The following is a 16,976-nucleotide window of genomic DNA, read 5'->3' on the forward strand; positions in this document are numbered from 1 at the left end:
GGCCTGTCTTCATTTTCCGGGTGGCTATGTTGATTCATTATGACTTGCAGCTGCAAATGGCGTATAATGACCACATGGTTTCCCTCGTTGTTTGCTACATGATAAATTTGAACACTTATGAATTTGCTCAGTTTAAGTCTCACATACTTCCGCAGTACAGGCTGAAATGTGGAATCATCTGGCTAACTATCCCTCGGGGGGAAAGGCTTTCCTATGTGGAGACTTCAATGATTTCCCTGCCGCGAACGATAGTAGTACTCACAGATCTCACAACTTACGAAGAGAACGAGATGCTTGGACTCTTTCCTCTGATACTTTGCATGCTTGTCACTTATTGCAGTACCTCATGCCTACTAGTGATGGATATACCTTTCATCATAATGCATTCACTTAGTATTGGGCTTGATTAGACTAACAACACATGCTGCATCTAGGGCCATCTGGGGCAATTTGATGATTTCACTTGTGAGATGGCTTTGAATTATTCTTTGCACTTATCGAATCACTTTCTAGTATCCATGACTTTGCATTTGGTCTCCCAGTGCAACTGCCCTACAAAAGTCTTCCCAGTGCATGATGTGCAGCTACCTTGCAAAAGGCTCTTATTGGTCAACAATTCTTACCTAAGCACCATGCCTTCAGAACTATGGTAAAGGGCATTTATAGACTTCGATTGCATGCCTCTACAGATGTAAATTGGGCATGAGACAGTTTCTCTATGCATGCAAGATTTAATTAGAGAATATGGCAAATGCTACATGGATGACATAGGCCGAACTGTAGAGGTTCATGCCCAAGATGTCTTTCTTTGAAATGTTCAAGCAATTCTCTCCTTGGATGACGCATAACCAATTTCTTGCACATTGTTGCACCCTGCCCAGTATACATTATGGATTATATTCAAAATGCAGAAAGTGGTTTACTTGTTTTATGAAGATGGCACAACACGTTGCCTCTTGCCTGATTTCATCTCTTCTTCTCGACATTGGGCTGTTTATCAAGGTTGTTCTCTTAGTGCCTTGCAATTTGCTATTGCTACTCATCCACTGTTGATGCATATGTATGCCTTGGTCTCGCAGTAGCATTTTGCATGGCATTGTCTTTCTTCGAGGTGCACTTTTTTGTAAGCCAAGCTGATGTAGATGACTCTTTTACTTTTTACGGAACTCTGAGTCAAACGTCAGCACCTTACGCAAGCACTTGCTTTGTATGGTCTTGCAGCAGGGCTGAAGGTGAATTTTTCCAAATCCAAGCTTCTACCTTTACATGGGTATGAGTGGCTGGCATCGCCTTTTGTGGCATGGCATCTTGCTGCCCTCTGATCATGCATTGTGCCATTTGGGATATCCCATTGGATGGCATATTTTATTGCTACAAGAGAGATGTGGGTGCTTCAAAAGCTCTTTCATAAGTTTTATTATTGGATATTGTCTACTTGGCCACTTCATGTTCGCTTTGGATTGTGCAATCCATTATCATGGCATGTGTGCCATTTGCCGCTTATTCCTTGGCCTCCTTCGGACATTAAGAAAGTTATGACAAGGTTATGGAATGTCTTTGGCATACTAAAAAGTGATCGTAAGGCACTCTGCCTCCATAAGTATAGTTATGTTTGTACGCCAACTTCCAAGATGCATTGGGATTTGAACATCCTTAATATTCACGCTCACATGCTAGCTCACAAGGCCATGCTATTGCTCACCTTTTTGGAGCAGCGTCGCTACTGGGCTCTATGATCATTATATCATGCCCATAACATTCGGCTGTATGGGCACTCCTCATTGGATGTTCATACTTTCTTTTGTTCTCCTTTGCATCAGTCTGTCGAAGACACCCACTTTCTTGGAGACCTTCCTCTGGCCTAGCTAGACGTGTTTTATCACTATTTCTAGTATTCCAGTAGTAAGTCCTCCCTTCTGAGGCAGCTACACATGTACACTACTTTCATAATGAAAATAATTCTTTTCGCACAAAAAAAAAGTGTCTGTGTGTGTACGCGCACGTGTGCATACATTGCCATACACATCTAGATATAGAAATGCATTAAGAGTACTTTGCATAAATGGGATCCTTTGTATGAGTGTCTATAGACTTATAAACTTTTTAGCATAAAGAGTCCCCCCCCCCCCCCCCCCCCAAAAAAGAAAAAAGAAAAAGAAGAAACAGGTTAAAATTGCAAGCATGTGCGTGTCACCACTGTCGTTTTTTTTGTTTTCTCTATCAGAGGACATCCCCACAGTTGTGCCCCACATTCTATAATATCTTAGAATAACCTTCTTCAATGTCATTACAGATGGTTGCAGGCTTCTAATATCCATGTGACCCATCTTAGAAAAACAAATTGCACGGCCCAGAATTCCACAGGGTTCTGATTCGCATTGGCCTTTACCTTTGATCCTCAACTGCATGGGCCTCCAAAAGAATGGAACTGTGGGATTGGACTTCATACGTTGCGAAGGTACTGCACAATAGGAAGGCACACCTGAGACTCCAAAACTCAGGGCAAATACAACTAAACTTAAAGTAGTTTCCTTGTGATGAAGCTACTGACCATATGACATACAGTTCGCGTTCAAGATAACCTTCAACCTAAAAGATGAAGGGATTCTGTATTGCACACGTAGAAAACAATGCTTCCCAATTTTCAAGCAGAAATGAACATTCATAACTCAGAGTTGATGTATCTTAATTGATTAACATTCATCAAGCACATGAATACCTTGATTCTCCTTCCAAAGTACTGAGTGGAAATCCACTTTCCATAAAGTTTTCTGGATAAGGAAGACTGGTGTCTGCAATCCGATACCTGTCATCGATAGAAGAACAAAATCTTGTAAGGAGATGAAGTGCAGATACTGCCATGAGACAGACATGACATAAGAATATGGCAAATAAAAACTAGAAGAATTATATGTGCATTGAACTCGTTTCTATAGGGCAATGCAGGATCTGACGCGCTACCCTATTGTTATACTCAGTTTAGTCCATGATCTCATTTAACTTCAGAAGTGGCAGCAAGATCCATTGACTACACACGTTGTGAAGTCAAGAAGCAGCTTCATGATTGTAATTTTTCAGGCAAAATGGTATTTTAGGTTCAGGAAATCCTGTTGACTGTCTGAAGCTCTACAATCTACTGCTTAGGCCTCTTCAATACCTATCATCATGCCACCTACCTCCATTCTCACCAGCTCTATCACCTTCCCACCACCCTTCTTCCCTGCATCTCCTCTCCTTAGCCCCCATCACCAGTTCAACTCTATCCTCACTCTCATATTCTGCTCTCCCCTTCTACACCACACACTAATAGCAGCATGTCTGCTATACATCAAACCTATGCAGAAACAAATTGTCGAGCGAAAATAAGCCAGGATGCAAAGGATATTTCTCCAATCAACAGCTTGAAGCAAAGTATTCTCTTTAATTAGGATGTGAATGAGAGAGGTCACAATATGTGAGGTTTTGATAGTCTTTGCCTGACTAAAGTCATAATGGGGATGCAAAAATCCAGTAAAAGCGTTCATACAATGTTGCCACAACCAAGTATGATCTTGAGAAAATGTCACTCATCTATTAGTGTGGTGCTGGACATGCCAGTGAGCTTCGGCCTTGTTATTAGAAGAGACAAAAGATGCCAGAAGAGTTTGCTAGAAAAAGACCCTATGGAAATCACTCTATATGCAACCTCCATATCTTTGTGCATTTCAGTTTTTGGCTTGCTTGAGAATATCAATTTTCCCATCCTGTGATTCAATTGTAACAATGGCATCCTTAGCTACATGATTAGAGCTCCATGCCATATTGAACATCTTCCCTTCGATTCGTCATAAAATTGTGAAAGCATCTTTTACTGTACCAATCATCTATATGAGATCCCTATCCAACCGACAAGTGCTTTCTTTTTCCTTTCACCTCTTCTTTAAATTCATTGTATATCTTCAGGTCCACTTCCTTGTGAGTTATTTCAACCATCTTTTGTGAACTCTGTCAACTATCTTTCTTGGATTTGAGTACCTAGGAGTCCTAACTAATTCGCCCAAGGTGGACATAACTAGTGTATTGTGGAGGAAATGGACTTTTGAACCAATTCATCGACCCCTTCTTTGCTGGCTTAGCATCTATCTACTCCAAAATTTCCTCCATTAGCCACATACATGTTTTAAGCTCTGCAATTTCTTGTTGTAGTGAAGGTATATATTATTGTGTGTCAAGTAGACTTGCATTGTGTTTGTAAAACTGGGAAAGGGATGAGTACCCTTGGGTCTGATGTCATTGCTGTATATGATTTGTGTGAATTGTTAACCTGCTTGTGTAGGCTTCCATGGGAGTTAGCACCTTTTGCATTACGGATGATCCAGATTTGGATGCCTAGGTTTGCATCGTGGCTTGCTGTCTCCCAATATATCAGCTTCTTCCCCGAGTTCCTAATAATATTAACCCCTAGATCAGGGTGCTGGGGGGGGGACTATGTAGGGATCTAGGAGGAGGAGAGGGGAGGGCTCTAAGTGAGGAGGTAAGGGAAGAGAAAATCTGGCTGAGGGGATGAGCAGAAAGAAAGAAAGATTATTAAAATTCTTCGAAAGACCGAAGGATCTAAGAGACTGAAAAAACCAAATAAAATGAGCTGATTAGGTGGAGCCTCTAAGCGGGCATCTACATCCAAGACAAATGCGACATTAAACATAGAAACACTAGTACATAAAATGTCTGAGCTTCTGGAGAAGATGGAAGCTATGGTGTGGCATCACTGTGATGGTCCTTTGGATGCTGGCAGAGGGGTCCAACCCACAGGAGATCCTAGTGACGTACAAGGCTGTGGCGGCATAAAACCTGTGATAAAGCATTGGTGACGATCACTATGAATAGTCTCCTCTAGCTATGGCTTTGCATCAAACAAGTGCCACTGTCACACCCGTCGACTGTGTCTCTGATTTGGAAGTGTTGGAAATCGGCAACCCAGTGTGGGTATTCCTACAATTGTATGTGTAAGCCACTTGTGTGAATTTGCCCTTTGCGAGATTCTTTACAAGGCAACTCTCTCAGAGTAGAGAGTATACATTGGTCTAGAGTTTTAGTCCCTCCGTTACAAGTGCAGGAACCTTGCCACTTGTATTTCCTCAGTTTAAAAGGCATCCCTTCAGTGGCAGATGTCATTCAAGATGAGGGGTTTCCTCTTTCTTTTCCATTGGCTGCTGCAAAATTTGACCTTGGTATGCATTACAGAGTGGAAAGTTACAGCTATGCTTCAGCCTTTTCAGCCCATTCCACCATTGGAGCTTCAAGAACGTCTTCATGATTGGATTATTACTTCTCCAGGATCGTTCTTGAAACCTTTACGGCTGTCACATATTACTGTCTCTTCATTATATAAGGTTCTTTTACCCCCACCATGGGTTTCTCCCAAGCTCAATCAGCTTTGGTGAATGGATCGCACGGCAAAGTGGTGACGCAAAAGATTGAAACAGATTTGGCATTCTAAAATGCCACTCAAACAACAAGTTTTCTTGTGGCGAGTACTTTTGGGAGTTTTTCCATCTGGACAACTATTGGCACGCAGACATATTGCTCCTGTTGTTTGTCGCAGATGCTTAGATCCTTGGACAGCGTTTACATGCCAGATTTCCAAATGCTGTCTTTGGAAAGTTTTTCTGGATCCTTGGGATACACCCAGCTACAAAAGAGTTTGATTTCTTTTTTGTTTGGGTTCGCTACTGGGTCCAACCAGGTCCTGAATGTGTGTAGCTGTAAGAGACCCTCTCGAATGACCTGGTTGACCTTGTGGTACCCGAGTGGGATAGACGGAGCATCTAAGCTATACTGAAAGGGAGGCAATCTATCCATGTGGAGCCCCAATCTCTCGAACCACCTGCGTGCCTGTGCATACCAACCTCGCTCATCCCCTCCATCCGCGAGGCCCATGGATGAGGACATAGCCAACCATGGCAGCCTATGTCACCCTGATGTGCGAGATCTATACTGTCTGTCGCGCTGTAGATAATTTATGGTCTGGAATGCCGCATCTAGTTGCAGTGGAGAAGTGCCAAACTCAGCTTGAATGATGTGATGCGGCACTGATGACTGGGTGATTGGATAGAAGATTAAAAGTTTCAGATTTCCCTTGACTTTTAATCAAAATAATATGATCTGGACCATCGTGGATCGCTTTAGCAGAGGCAAGCATATTTCTTGCCTTGCAAAAAGACATTGTCTACACCACAGCCGCACACATGTATTTGAAGTATGTTTTCCCACATCATGGATTACCAAAAATTATAGTATCAGATCAAAATTCCAAGTTTTGTAGTGCCTTTTGGAGGACTTTATTTAAAAATCTTGGCACTAAAGTGGATTTTACTTCAGCTTTTCATCCTGAGGCAAATGGACAAATAAAAGTAACAAATAATACTACAAGTCCATGGCTATTGTTGGCGGAAAAAAGTATGGAGCATAGTTGCCTTCCTTGCAAGTACATGATATCTTATGTTGAGGATATTAAGTCCACCATGCATCCTAGGAGAGCACACCATTTCCATCTTCATCAGTCTCAATGCTTTCACAGCAGTTTTTGTTCTCCATAACATCTCCATAGCTTGAGACATAAAGGCTGAAATATCTCTGGAGGACCAATGCAGCAAAGGCAAAAAGAACTGGACATAGGACATTACAATGGATTGTACTATTCTGAGCCTAACATGAAGTGGCCAAGTAGAAATTTTCCAGTATTCTAGTTTATGTTGAAGTCTTTGGAAGATCCATTTTAACTGCTGCTTCCTGGTGATATGCCATCCTATAGGATATCCCAAATGCCTGACTACATCTTTGGAATGCACCACCTGACATGGCCAGAGAATAGAATGCCAATCACATTGTTTCAGGGAAAGCAATTTAGATTTGTCAAAATTGACATGCAATCCCGCTGCCAATCCATACAATGATAGAGTGGTCATAAGCATGTGAACTTCCCGGGGAGAATTCTATGGCATAAAGAAGGAATCATCAGCATATGCTTGTGCCAAAAAAGATGCAGCCCCAGGGATTTTAAGACCAGTCATCTGTCCTGTGTTTGTAAGATGATCAAGATACATTAAGAGGGGATGGATCGCAATGGCATAGAAGAGAGCACTAAGAGGGCAGCCCTGTCTAACTGATCTACCTAATGTCCATGACCAAGATAGATGATCCCCAAGAATGCACTGAGAAGTAGAATAAAGCCAGTAAACTGCATTTGCTATCTTTGGACCAAAGCCCAATTTGGTCATGATTTGAGAGATAAAATCCCATTGAACAGTGTCAAATGCCTTAGCAATATCTACCTGCAATATGAGCACATCTTGATGCGAGTACTTAGCATATTCAATTGCAGTCAATGCATTGGAGATATTGTCATGGATTTGTCTTCGCGGCACAAACCCATACTGATGAGGATGAAGGCCCGCATTCAGTATCCCGTGAAGCCTATACACAATCATTTTGGCAATGAGTTTGTAAACTACAGGCATCAAAGTAATAGGCCTCCAATCTGACATATGGTCACACAGATGTTTTTTGGACACAAGTTTGACTATGCCATGCTTCCAAGAGTGCGGTAACTGATTTTCTTGCCAGGCAACATTGATCATTTGCAAGAGGACATCTTTCAAATCATCCCAAAAAGAAATATAAAATTCCACCGTAAGGCCATCCCAGCCAGGGGACTTGTATTTGCTAAGGTGGAACAATGCATTATCAAGTTCTGTATCAGTAAAAGGTCTCTCCAAGGTAAGAGCATCATCCATTTCCACTATTTCAGAAACATATTGAAGGAATTCAGTCCTCGCATCAGTCATTTGATTTGATGGGGAACCAGGAGCAGAGAACAATTTCTGGAAATAAATTTGGCATTCATCTTGGAGATTAGAGAAAGAGTGCGTCCAAGAGCCATCTAGCTTCCTTACCCTGAGACATGAGTTTTTCTTTCGAGTAGCATGCAGGCCCTGGAAACAGGCTTTTGATGAGCAGCCCTTATCCATGAGGGGCTTCATTCTTGCTCTAATCTGCCATTTGTGCAATTTCCTCTAATCATTAGCAGTCAATTTAATCCGGGCATGTGAAAGGGAATCATTTTCTGATTCAGAGAGGCCTTAAATGTGAAAATTCAGTCAATTGTTGTGCTGTCCTTTTTGCCCATTTAACCTCATTCCTCCATTTAGTCATATGCCAGTTTCCATACTCCCTAATGATATTCTGTATACGAGAGACAAAGCTGTCCCAATCATAATCTATGTCCTCCTGGGCATGCAAAGGCAAGGGATGAATTGCAAATCTGATCATTTGCTGGAAATAGTGATGTCGGAAATAAGCCTGATTAACATGCAACAATCTACTGGAAAGGGATGGCAAATCATCCAGTGGCATACCAAGGTGCAGATTCATCCATAATGGGGCATGATCTGACAAGCCCAATGAGAAGTCTATGAGGAGATGAGGGCTAAAATCTGCATATTGTTGTGGGTAAAACAAATACCATCTGTCAAGCCTTGCCCAGTATGTAGTAAGTGCATTATGATGAAAAGTATATCCAGGCACTGAAATCCCTAACAACCATCTACATGATGGAAGAACATAGGACTGATGGCAGAAGACGTGCAGGGTGAATCTGAGTAACAGTGTGACAAATCTACTTGAAATCATCTCTGTATCCAGAAAAATTATGCACCATTCCCTTAGAATAAGAATCCTCACATCACCGCAAGTGGCAACAAGAGAAACAACCAGAAGGTGTTGCCATCAAAATCTGGTTAACATCAAACGCCAGGTAGTCAAACAAAAATCATGAGGAAGCTTCTTGCAGATGCTAAAAGTAAGCACTCGACCAATGACATGCTGACCCCAACCTTGTACATACTGTCTGAACATGTGGAATTTACTGAAATCCAAATATTCCTCCCAAGACAGGCCACCCTGCATGCAGGCCCAAAAGACGACCAGACTTAAGCCAATTCAATGTAGGTAGGCACCTGAAGCCAAGCAAAACATGAGCACATCCATCTGCAGGTAGGCCCCTGCATCATCTGTTTATTTTACATCTAGCAAGGCATCCTGCAAAGAAAACGAAGGCCACACACAACAATCCCTCAAGCAGGGAGAAAGTGTCCCAAAGCAGCATATGAAGCATATGAGGCAACATAAGGACTGAACAGGAATGTTGAACACAATCACCAGAATCTCCCCTTATAGTAGCATGGCTTCCGGCTGAAGAATGAAGACAGACATTTTATATGAAGAGCTCCCAGAAACCCCTCTGAAGAAGAATGCCTTCGAGAAGCCCCAATCAGCGAGAAAGTCTCTTGGGACCAAGAAAGAGCATATTGAAGTGTCAAAGTGTTGTATTCTTGGAAAAGGCTGAACTGGTAAAACTGAAAGAAGAGACAAAAGTTGGGCCTTTTTCCAACTTGGGCCTCCAATTATATAAGCAGAGTGGTCATCCAATATCAAATGAATAAGCTTGTGGAAAGATTCGAGGCATAGATCCTGAAGAAAAAATCTCTCATGATGAACTCAGAAAAGTCTGCAAACAAGCTAGCAGTATGTTGGAGAATGCATTTGATTTTCACAAACTTGTCAAACAAACTCAAAGAAAAATTTTCTCATTTATGTGTAAAGAGGCAAGCTTCAAAATTTAGGACTCCCGAGTCATAAATGCCAAATCCAAGAAAGGCGGGATGGGTACACTTGAGTCAACTCATAGATGGGTAGATCCCACTTTGTACTCAGTTCGGGCTCTGACTTTTGAGTGCTCAACGAAAGCTCATTTTCTTTGACAATTCTAGCAATGCATGAAGTTTTTCAATTTAATCCAGATTCAATACAAAGATATGATGTGCAAAAAACTCTAACAGTGTTAAGCCTCTAGGAGCTCTCTGATGAGCCTGTATCTTATTAAATCTATCGAAAGTCTGGCCCAATAAAGGTTGGAGCACAGAGTCCAATAAATAAAAGAAGGCTTACACACTCCCGCTCATGCTCATTCCTTAGCACAGCAAGAGACTTGGCTATTGAGATGATAAACAAATCAGCTTATTTTCCTCATCTAGAGTACTGGTAGCCCATTGTAGCTTCCACCATTACCCAAGATTACATATAAAGCATGTACTGTACAATGCCAGCCTTGATAGGTCAACATGAGTCTTCCAATCCTAATTCCAGATAAGGATTTTTGCCTGGTCTCCCAGGACATATGCATAGAAGAAGAGACCAGAGCAGTTATCATGTAGCTGTGTGTGCATGTGTTTCAAAACAGATCTCAATGAACCATCAGGGTGATGATGTCGGTAGGGATGTCCTATTACCCCATCCCAGCTATGCAACTTAGTTCAGTGAATATCGTGACATCAATAACCATACTGTTTGTTTTGCCTACATGACAGCTTTCTGCATGTTCCTAGACTCAGCTAAGTATATTATCATGTGGCAATTACAACCCATTTTTGCCCAAAAAGGCAATTACAACCCATTCACCCATGATAGATAATGATTCAGGCTCACTGGTTCATGCCTCTCTCAATCCTTTAAACAAAAGACTCAAATTTATCTGCCTACTTCAACCTACTTCTCCGCAAGGCTCTTCTATACAAGCATACAAGGAATATTCAAGCAACCTATGGTGTCTCCCAACTCTCCTCTAGGGGGGTGGCTCACATATACCCTTGACCAAGCTTCTAGATTGAGGTACAGTTACTCGAACAAAATATAGATGTGCCACTATTCTTTAAAAAAAAGAATGCTGTAACAATGAAGCCCTTGATTTTGATCTATCATGAGAATGCATTCATAAAGTTTGTGTGAGTGCTTCATGCTAAGTAATGCATGGGGTGAACTTTCAAGCTACTACCTCTAGGATCCCGTGCAGACAGCCATGGAATCTTCTTGAACCACATTAACAAATTGACCAATCCCCAGGGATAAGGGAAAGCTTCAACGACCAGGCCAACAGTTTAGCAAAGAAGCAGTGCCGTGGTGATTTCAAGAAATTTGAGAATCATACCAGATCATTCCCACAGGAGGTTCAGGTAAAGAGGCCAAAATTGGAGTTTCTTTTGAATTGAAGCCTATATAAATGTCTCCCAATTCAGAGTGTGATTCCATGCTACCTTTCTCAGGACGAAGACTCACTGCGAGAAATGGGCTGTATAAAACAAAAGATTTGAGTCAATAACAAAACCAAAAGCTGATGAGATTTTAATTACCAAAATATGTAAGAATTGATGAAAATACCTATCGGCACTATCCCACTGAGGTTCATCTGGCTCAGAACCATGCCATCTAATGTTTTCAAGTTTGAGAAAATCCTTACGCTGCACAAGAGTGCCAGAATTAGCACAAGAATATTCAATCCTATGGGTGAATGCCCTTGCAACTTCCTCTCCTAGCAAGACCATCCTTTGCTCGACATGTCCAAAGCAAGGTCAATTTTATGTTTGTAGTCAAATCTTACAATTAGACAAAATACATCTCTGTAAAAGGCTGGATGAAATGGAATGTCCACATTAAAAAAATAGGATAACTCTCAAACAATTGTAGTAGAGAACTAAAAAAAACAATGGTAGAAAGAAGGGAATATAATTTTATGATAATGGGTTACACCAGCCTATCAAGCTCGCAAGAAGCTTACAAGAGTGCATAAATAAAATATTTAAACCAGCATTACTATTTTAGGAGATGCAAGAAAAAGATTCGCTGCAATCAAATAAGAATATCCCTCAATCACTAAACCTTATTTAATGAAAGGGACTTCAGGCAACAAAACTGTTAGGAGGAAGGGTTGATAGTGTCACGAGGACATGATTTTATTTGTGAATTCTAATGTAATTGAATTTACATGTGAATACCTTGGACCTTGGTGGCACGGGAATTCCGGGAGTTTTGGTACGTGTATCAAGCTCGGGGAATTAATTCCTAGAGACCCCACGCAAATTGTGCACTTGGTGGTGTATTAATTGTGCCTTGGCGTAGTTTTTTGGTGACCCCAGAAGAATGGTAGAAATCCATTTTCTATTCTGAGATTAGAATCTGCCGATTGTGTCCGAAGGCCAAGAACAACAAAATTCAGGTGCACCCAAGCCAAGAGAGGTTAGTTGCAGGCTTGTAGGCATCCAGGAGAGTGAATCGTCCAATTTGTATGAGCAAGAGGCTGCCAGGTTGTGAGGTGAATTGATTTTTTCTGTCCATAGGCTGATCTTGGACAGTTTTGGTCAGGGGGAGTTTCGTTTGGAGGTTTCCTACTTGTTCTAGAGGTCTGCTAGTTGTTCTGGAGCAATATCTACCAAGGCGAATTCATCAAGAGCTGATTCCTACTGATTCAGGTGCCAAAGAAGCAGAGCAATTTCACCTGAGGCTGATTTCTGCTGATTTAGGTGCCAGGGGAGCAGGGCGATTTCACTTGGGCACGGACGAATTTGATTCATGGCAGTTTTGGGCTGTTCTAGGGCTCCTACAAGTTGGACGATTTGCTTTAGGGGCCTTCCAAGCTGTGGTTTTGTTGGCTGGCCTACCGTTTCCTAATACCTAACAGAGACCAGGCTGTGGATGCTGTGGTTGGTCTGTTCCTAGGCAGCAGACGACTGGTCGTTGTGATTTTGGGCTGATCCCAGGCGAGAGAAGGCTGGACGACCTTGTTTGTGGGGTTTTCAATAGCTGGGGCTGCTTGCCAGGTGCAGTGAGATCTCTTTGGTCAGCTGTTGAGCCTTGCTGCACGTTGCAATTCTGCTGTAACAACTTGGCAGGTTGAGATTGTTGGGTGATTTCTACTGTGAGAGCTGGAGATAGTTTTCCAGAAGGGTTTATGCCTTGGGATTGGACGCTTGTGAAGCCATGATTGGCTGAGATTGCTGAAAGTAGAGGTTATGCTGTGAACTGGATTCCTACAGGAAGGATTCAGTAGAATGAGATCTGTGCAAAGAAACAGGCACCACATCTAGTGTGATAAGATGAGGAACTCCTCTGATAATGAGAATAGCATTTAACAAATACCTCTTGTCATCCTTGCAAACAAGAGTGCAATGTCTTACAAGACCCTTTGGGGCTCTCTGTGAGACAGAAATGCAATGCTGATTGGACTCTAAAATTGTGAAGATATTGCGATGTAGAATCTGCACCAAAAGATGTTGATCGGGAGTTGACAGTGCTGGAGATTTGGAGAACCAAAGCCATATAGGCTTTAGATGGGACTTAAACTTATGCATCTCAATCACTTTTAATAACCAGGCCGGATATTGTACACACCCTCATGGCCACTTGGGGCAAGGATCAGGGGTTCCTCACGTGGCCTAAAGAGGAATCTTCATGGGAGAGTGGGGTCATGGTTTTATTCTTCCCATACACAGCCAGAGGGCCTTCATGGTAGTTCCACTGTCCGAATTCATTATGACCGTCTCATTTCTTTTCCCCATGATTTTGTATGAGGCTTTCAGAGGATTTCATCCTATTGCTATGTATTTTGGTCATACCTATAAAGTTCACTTTTTCGCAAAAATACAAGTGCGCAAGCACGTGCACACACACACACATTATACTGGCTTGCATGTACAAAAAACTTGAAATCCATGCTCATGGCAAACAGCTTGGAAGCAATGCTCATGGCTCATCCACGGCCGCACATAGCCTGCCCACTAGCTCTGAAGGTATCTTGCAGCCTACCTTTGTTGCACTTTCAAGATCTTAAACTCGAATGATTGTGCAATTTTATCTTGCTCTTGTTGAAAAGATACATCCTTATCTCAGCTTGAAATCCATACAAACTGCTAGAAGACTCTGAAAAGATTCTACATGAGGTATTATTTAAGTCCATAACATTCAGAATATACACAAATTTTATATGATTCTAGTTTCACTTTGAGTTCCTAAGCAGCAAAACAACACACATGTTAAATATACAAGTTACTTGATGGACATAGTTGTAAAGGACTGGGCTTGGCTCATTGAGAAGGAATTAAAAGGCAGATGCTTGGCAATTTAAATTCCAGAAATAACTTCTTACTAGATTGGGAAAATGCAAGATATTGGGAAACCAATCAATGGGTGAGACTGCTACCTGTAAAAGATCCTTCCTGCGGGCACGAAATGTTGCTAACGAAGCAATCAAATGAGTCATTTGACGTCCAAACTCCAAATTTAAAGCACCCCAATTAAATGCCCTCCTGGATTTTCAAAACCAAAGGGAAAGAGAAATTCACATAAAATCGGAGTTGTGAATTAAAGTTGTAGAATGTGAAAGTATGACAACTTTGTCGTGAACCTGTGCCTGGATGAGGCTCAATTCCGCTCTGAAAACCAATGTTTTCATTTCTAAAAGACTTTAGATTCTGAGATAACCTTTGGTCGATAGAAACTGAGCCACCTTTACTATGGCCATATTCATCACCCATGGTCAGGACAGGAATCCCTTGTGATAGAAAGAGGCACATTAAAAAATTCCGAACCTAAAAGTGTAACAACCACAAAATAATCAGTATGGATTTATAGTTGATGTCCTATGATTGTCCATGCCTGGACTGTACTTGATAGTTTCTCAATAGGTTAAGGACAGCCAAAAAAAAAGCTTGAAACAACGTATATAGAAAAATACCTTGAAATACAATTAATAAAGAGCTGAGCCACATTAACATGTCTTGATAAAGCAAAATCCCTTTTGAAAACCACGAGCACTAAAATATTGAAGTTGCCGCAAAGGAATAGATTTACTGCAGTATTCCTTCATGGGAGAAAATAAACATGTAACTGCACTCTAAAATATCAAAATTCCTCAGATTGCAATATGCAAGCAATTTAAATTAACTAATATGACCCAGACGGATAGAAGATGCAAGGCACAAAACACACTTGAGCGAAAAGAGCTTGCTTGGTTGCAACCACAAAGAATATGCCCCAACTCAAGCTAGAGACAAGATAGCAATGAGTCGGTGCAGCACATACTGCATCATACTCTAGGGCGATAAATGTTAAAAGCTGAAAGTAAGTGTTGCACATACAGCGACACTCTCAAGCAATCACATGCCAACCATGTGTTGACCACCTGTCAACCATATGTCGATCACAGGTTGACCACATGTTGACCCAAGGAGTAGCATGCCACAAGGCGATCTCATGTCCAGCGGCGCACATGGAGTAGTCAGGTGCATTAGCAGGTGCACATGACAACGGATGTCGTTAGGTGGTCCAGCTCACTACATAGAGGCCCACTGTGACAAATGCACATGGAGCAATCAGATGCATTAGAAGAGCACATGGAGTATTTACACGGCGCCGACTAGAAGGGGTTGGCAAGTCAGGAAGTCGCCGAAGCCAATAAGAGATCGAGCAGTGCAATGGCTAAGGGAGACAGAGGGACCACCAATGAGGAGGAAGGGAGGAGATTCTTAGCAAGGAGAGGGACCCAAAGGCAAGAGCGGGTGAGGATGAAGAAGGATAGGAGCAAGCATGGGGCATTCGTGAGGGAGGGGGAGAGGTGGCCATGTCTGCCAAAGTACGCACGTCCATCCCCCATAGTGGACACAAAGCTCTCACCGAGAAATCCCCATACAACGTGCGAGCTCGTAGCTCAAGCCTCTGTCTCTCCTTGTGACTTGTGACTTCTGCTATCCATTCCAGTGACTTGTGTACTTCGGCCGACCTGGTCACTCTCTTGTCATTCCTATCTCCATAGCATATGCAGTTGTTCACGACTCTGGCGCATGATGATTGTTGCTTCCTGTTGTTCATTCGATGGACTTCTCTACTTGACGTGACCACCTTGCATAGTAGTGCACTCATACAACGCCTACAACACCAGCACACCCTTGCATAGGGCACTCATATAGTGCGATCCACCGTATTAGAGCTTACGACACCCGTATGCCCTTTGTGCTTCTCACACCAGTGGCCTTTGGCCTCTGGTAACACCTTCGGTGGAAGGGATAGGAATCCCCCAAACAGTTTTTATGGCGATCACGGTGGGACACTACTGATGTTGAGTAGCAAAGAGTGGAGTGGTATCCTAGGGTCTTCAATAGTATTGAGTAGCAAAGATTGGATTGATATCCAACATTACCTTGCAACAACTCTGTCTGTTGTCTCCACAGATCAAGCATCAGACAATTGCATTTCTGAACCGCATGACATGTGGTCAAGACAGGGCCATGTTCGGGACGAGGTCGGTCAGAATGAACTGACACCGAACCGCTCAGCCTATGCTGCCCTCACGTGTGAACAAAGTCCCATGCTCACCATGGACATAAATGGGGTGCAACTAAAGGACGATTTCTTGGATGGTGGTGCAGCAGTGGACATCATGCCCAAAGGTACGCTGCAGCAACTTGGTTTGAAGTTGACAAGCGACGTCCATTTTCAGGTCTGCATGGCTGATCAATGTAGAGTAGAGTTAAGTCTCTGGGAGCAGTCAAAGGTGTCACCCCGAAGATTGATAGAGTCACCTTTCTATCCAACTTTGTTGTCCTTGATATGACCGAAGATGAACAAGCCTATCCTCTACTTCTCAGCAGAACATGGATGAGGTCGGCAAAGGCTATTTAAGAGATGAGGTTCGGTTGCCCTTACACTCCATGACATTGGAAATCGATATGATCATGGGACATGCTCGTCATCGACTAATAGAACTCGGAGAAGAGGATTTCGAGGAGGAGACAGGAGTGGAGGAGGAGCGTTGGGGTCTTGGGGATAGCCCTATTCGGGCAAAACAACTAGCCTACAGTGAGGGCTCACCCTTTCAAGCTGAAACCTATGATCTAGCAACCCGAGAGGATGCTGAGAGCTTGACGTATCGGACTGGTCCAAAAGAGAAAGAAGCTGTCATCTTGGATTGGATGGGAGCCCTAGGCTCCTTAGCAGTCAACATGGTGGAGTTAATCCAACAAGAGGATTATGAAGCATGTGCACCTGGTCTAGCTGAACTATTTTATGGAAGGATGACTGTTGGTCTTTGCAATAATCCCCACATGTATCAA

General features: G+C 42.4%; 1 protein-coding gene across 1 annotated transcript in view; it reads right to left on the bottom strand.

The window, feature by feature from the left end:
* Window positions 1–2,143: 2,143 nt before the first annotated feature.
* DBE1 (debranching enzyme 1) overlaps window positions 2,144–16,976 on the bottom strand; it is a 202,859-nt gene continuing 188,026 nt past the window's right edge. Inside the window, exons 21-26 of the mRNA XM_087394489.1 lie at window positions 14,350–14,456; window positions 14,069–14,174; window positions 11,254–11,333; window positions 11,024–11,164; window positions 2,720–2,806; window positions 2,144–2,461 (exon numbers count right to left, since the gene is read on the bottom strand). Of these exons, the coding sequence (XP_087250615.1) occupies window positions 2,386–2,461; window positions 2,720–2,806; window positions 11,024–11,164; window positions 11,254–11,333; window positions 14,069–14,174; window positions 14,350–14,456 (597 nt within the window). The 3' untranslated portion in view covers window positions 2,144–2,385. The remainder of the gene's footprint in view (window positions 2,462–2,719; window positions 2,807–11,023; window positions 11,165–11,253; window positions 11,334–14,068; window positions 14,175–14,349; window positions 14,457–16,976) is intronic.

The sequence above is a fragment of the Dipteris shenzhenensis genome, chromosome 23, assembly GCF_047967505.1.
Source record: "Dipteris shenzhenensis isolate YYH24624 ecotype China chromosome 23, Dip_SZ_1.0, whole genome shotgun sequence".
Classification (NCBI taxonomy): Eukaryota; Viridiplantae; Streptophyta; class Polypodiopsida; order Gleicheniales; family Dipteridaceae; genus Dipteris; species Dipteris shenzhenensis.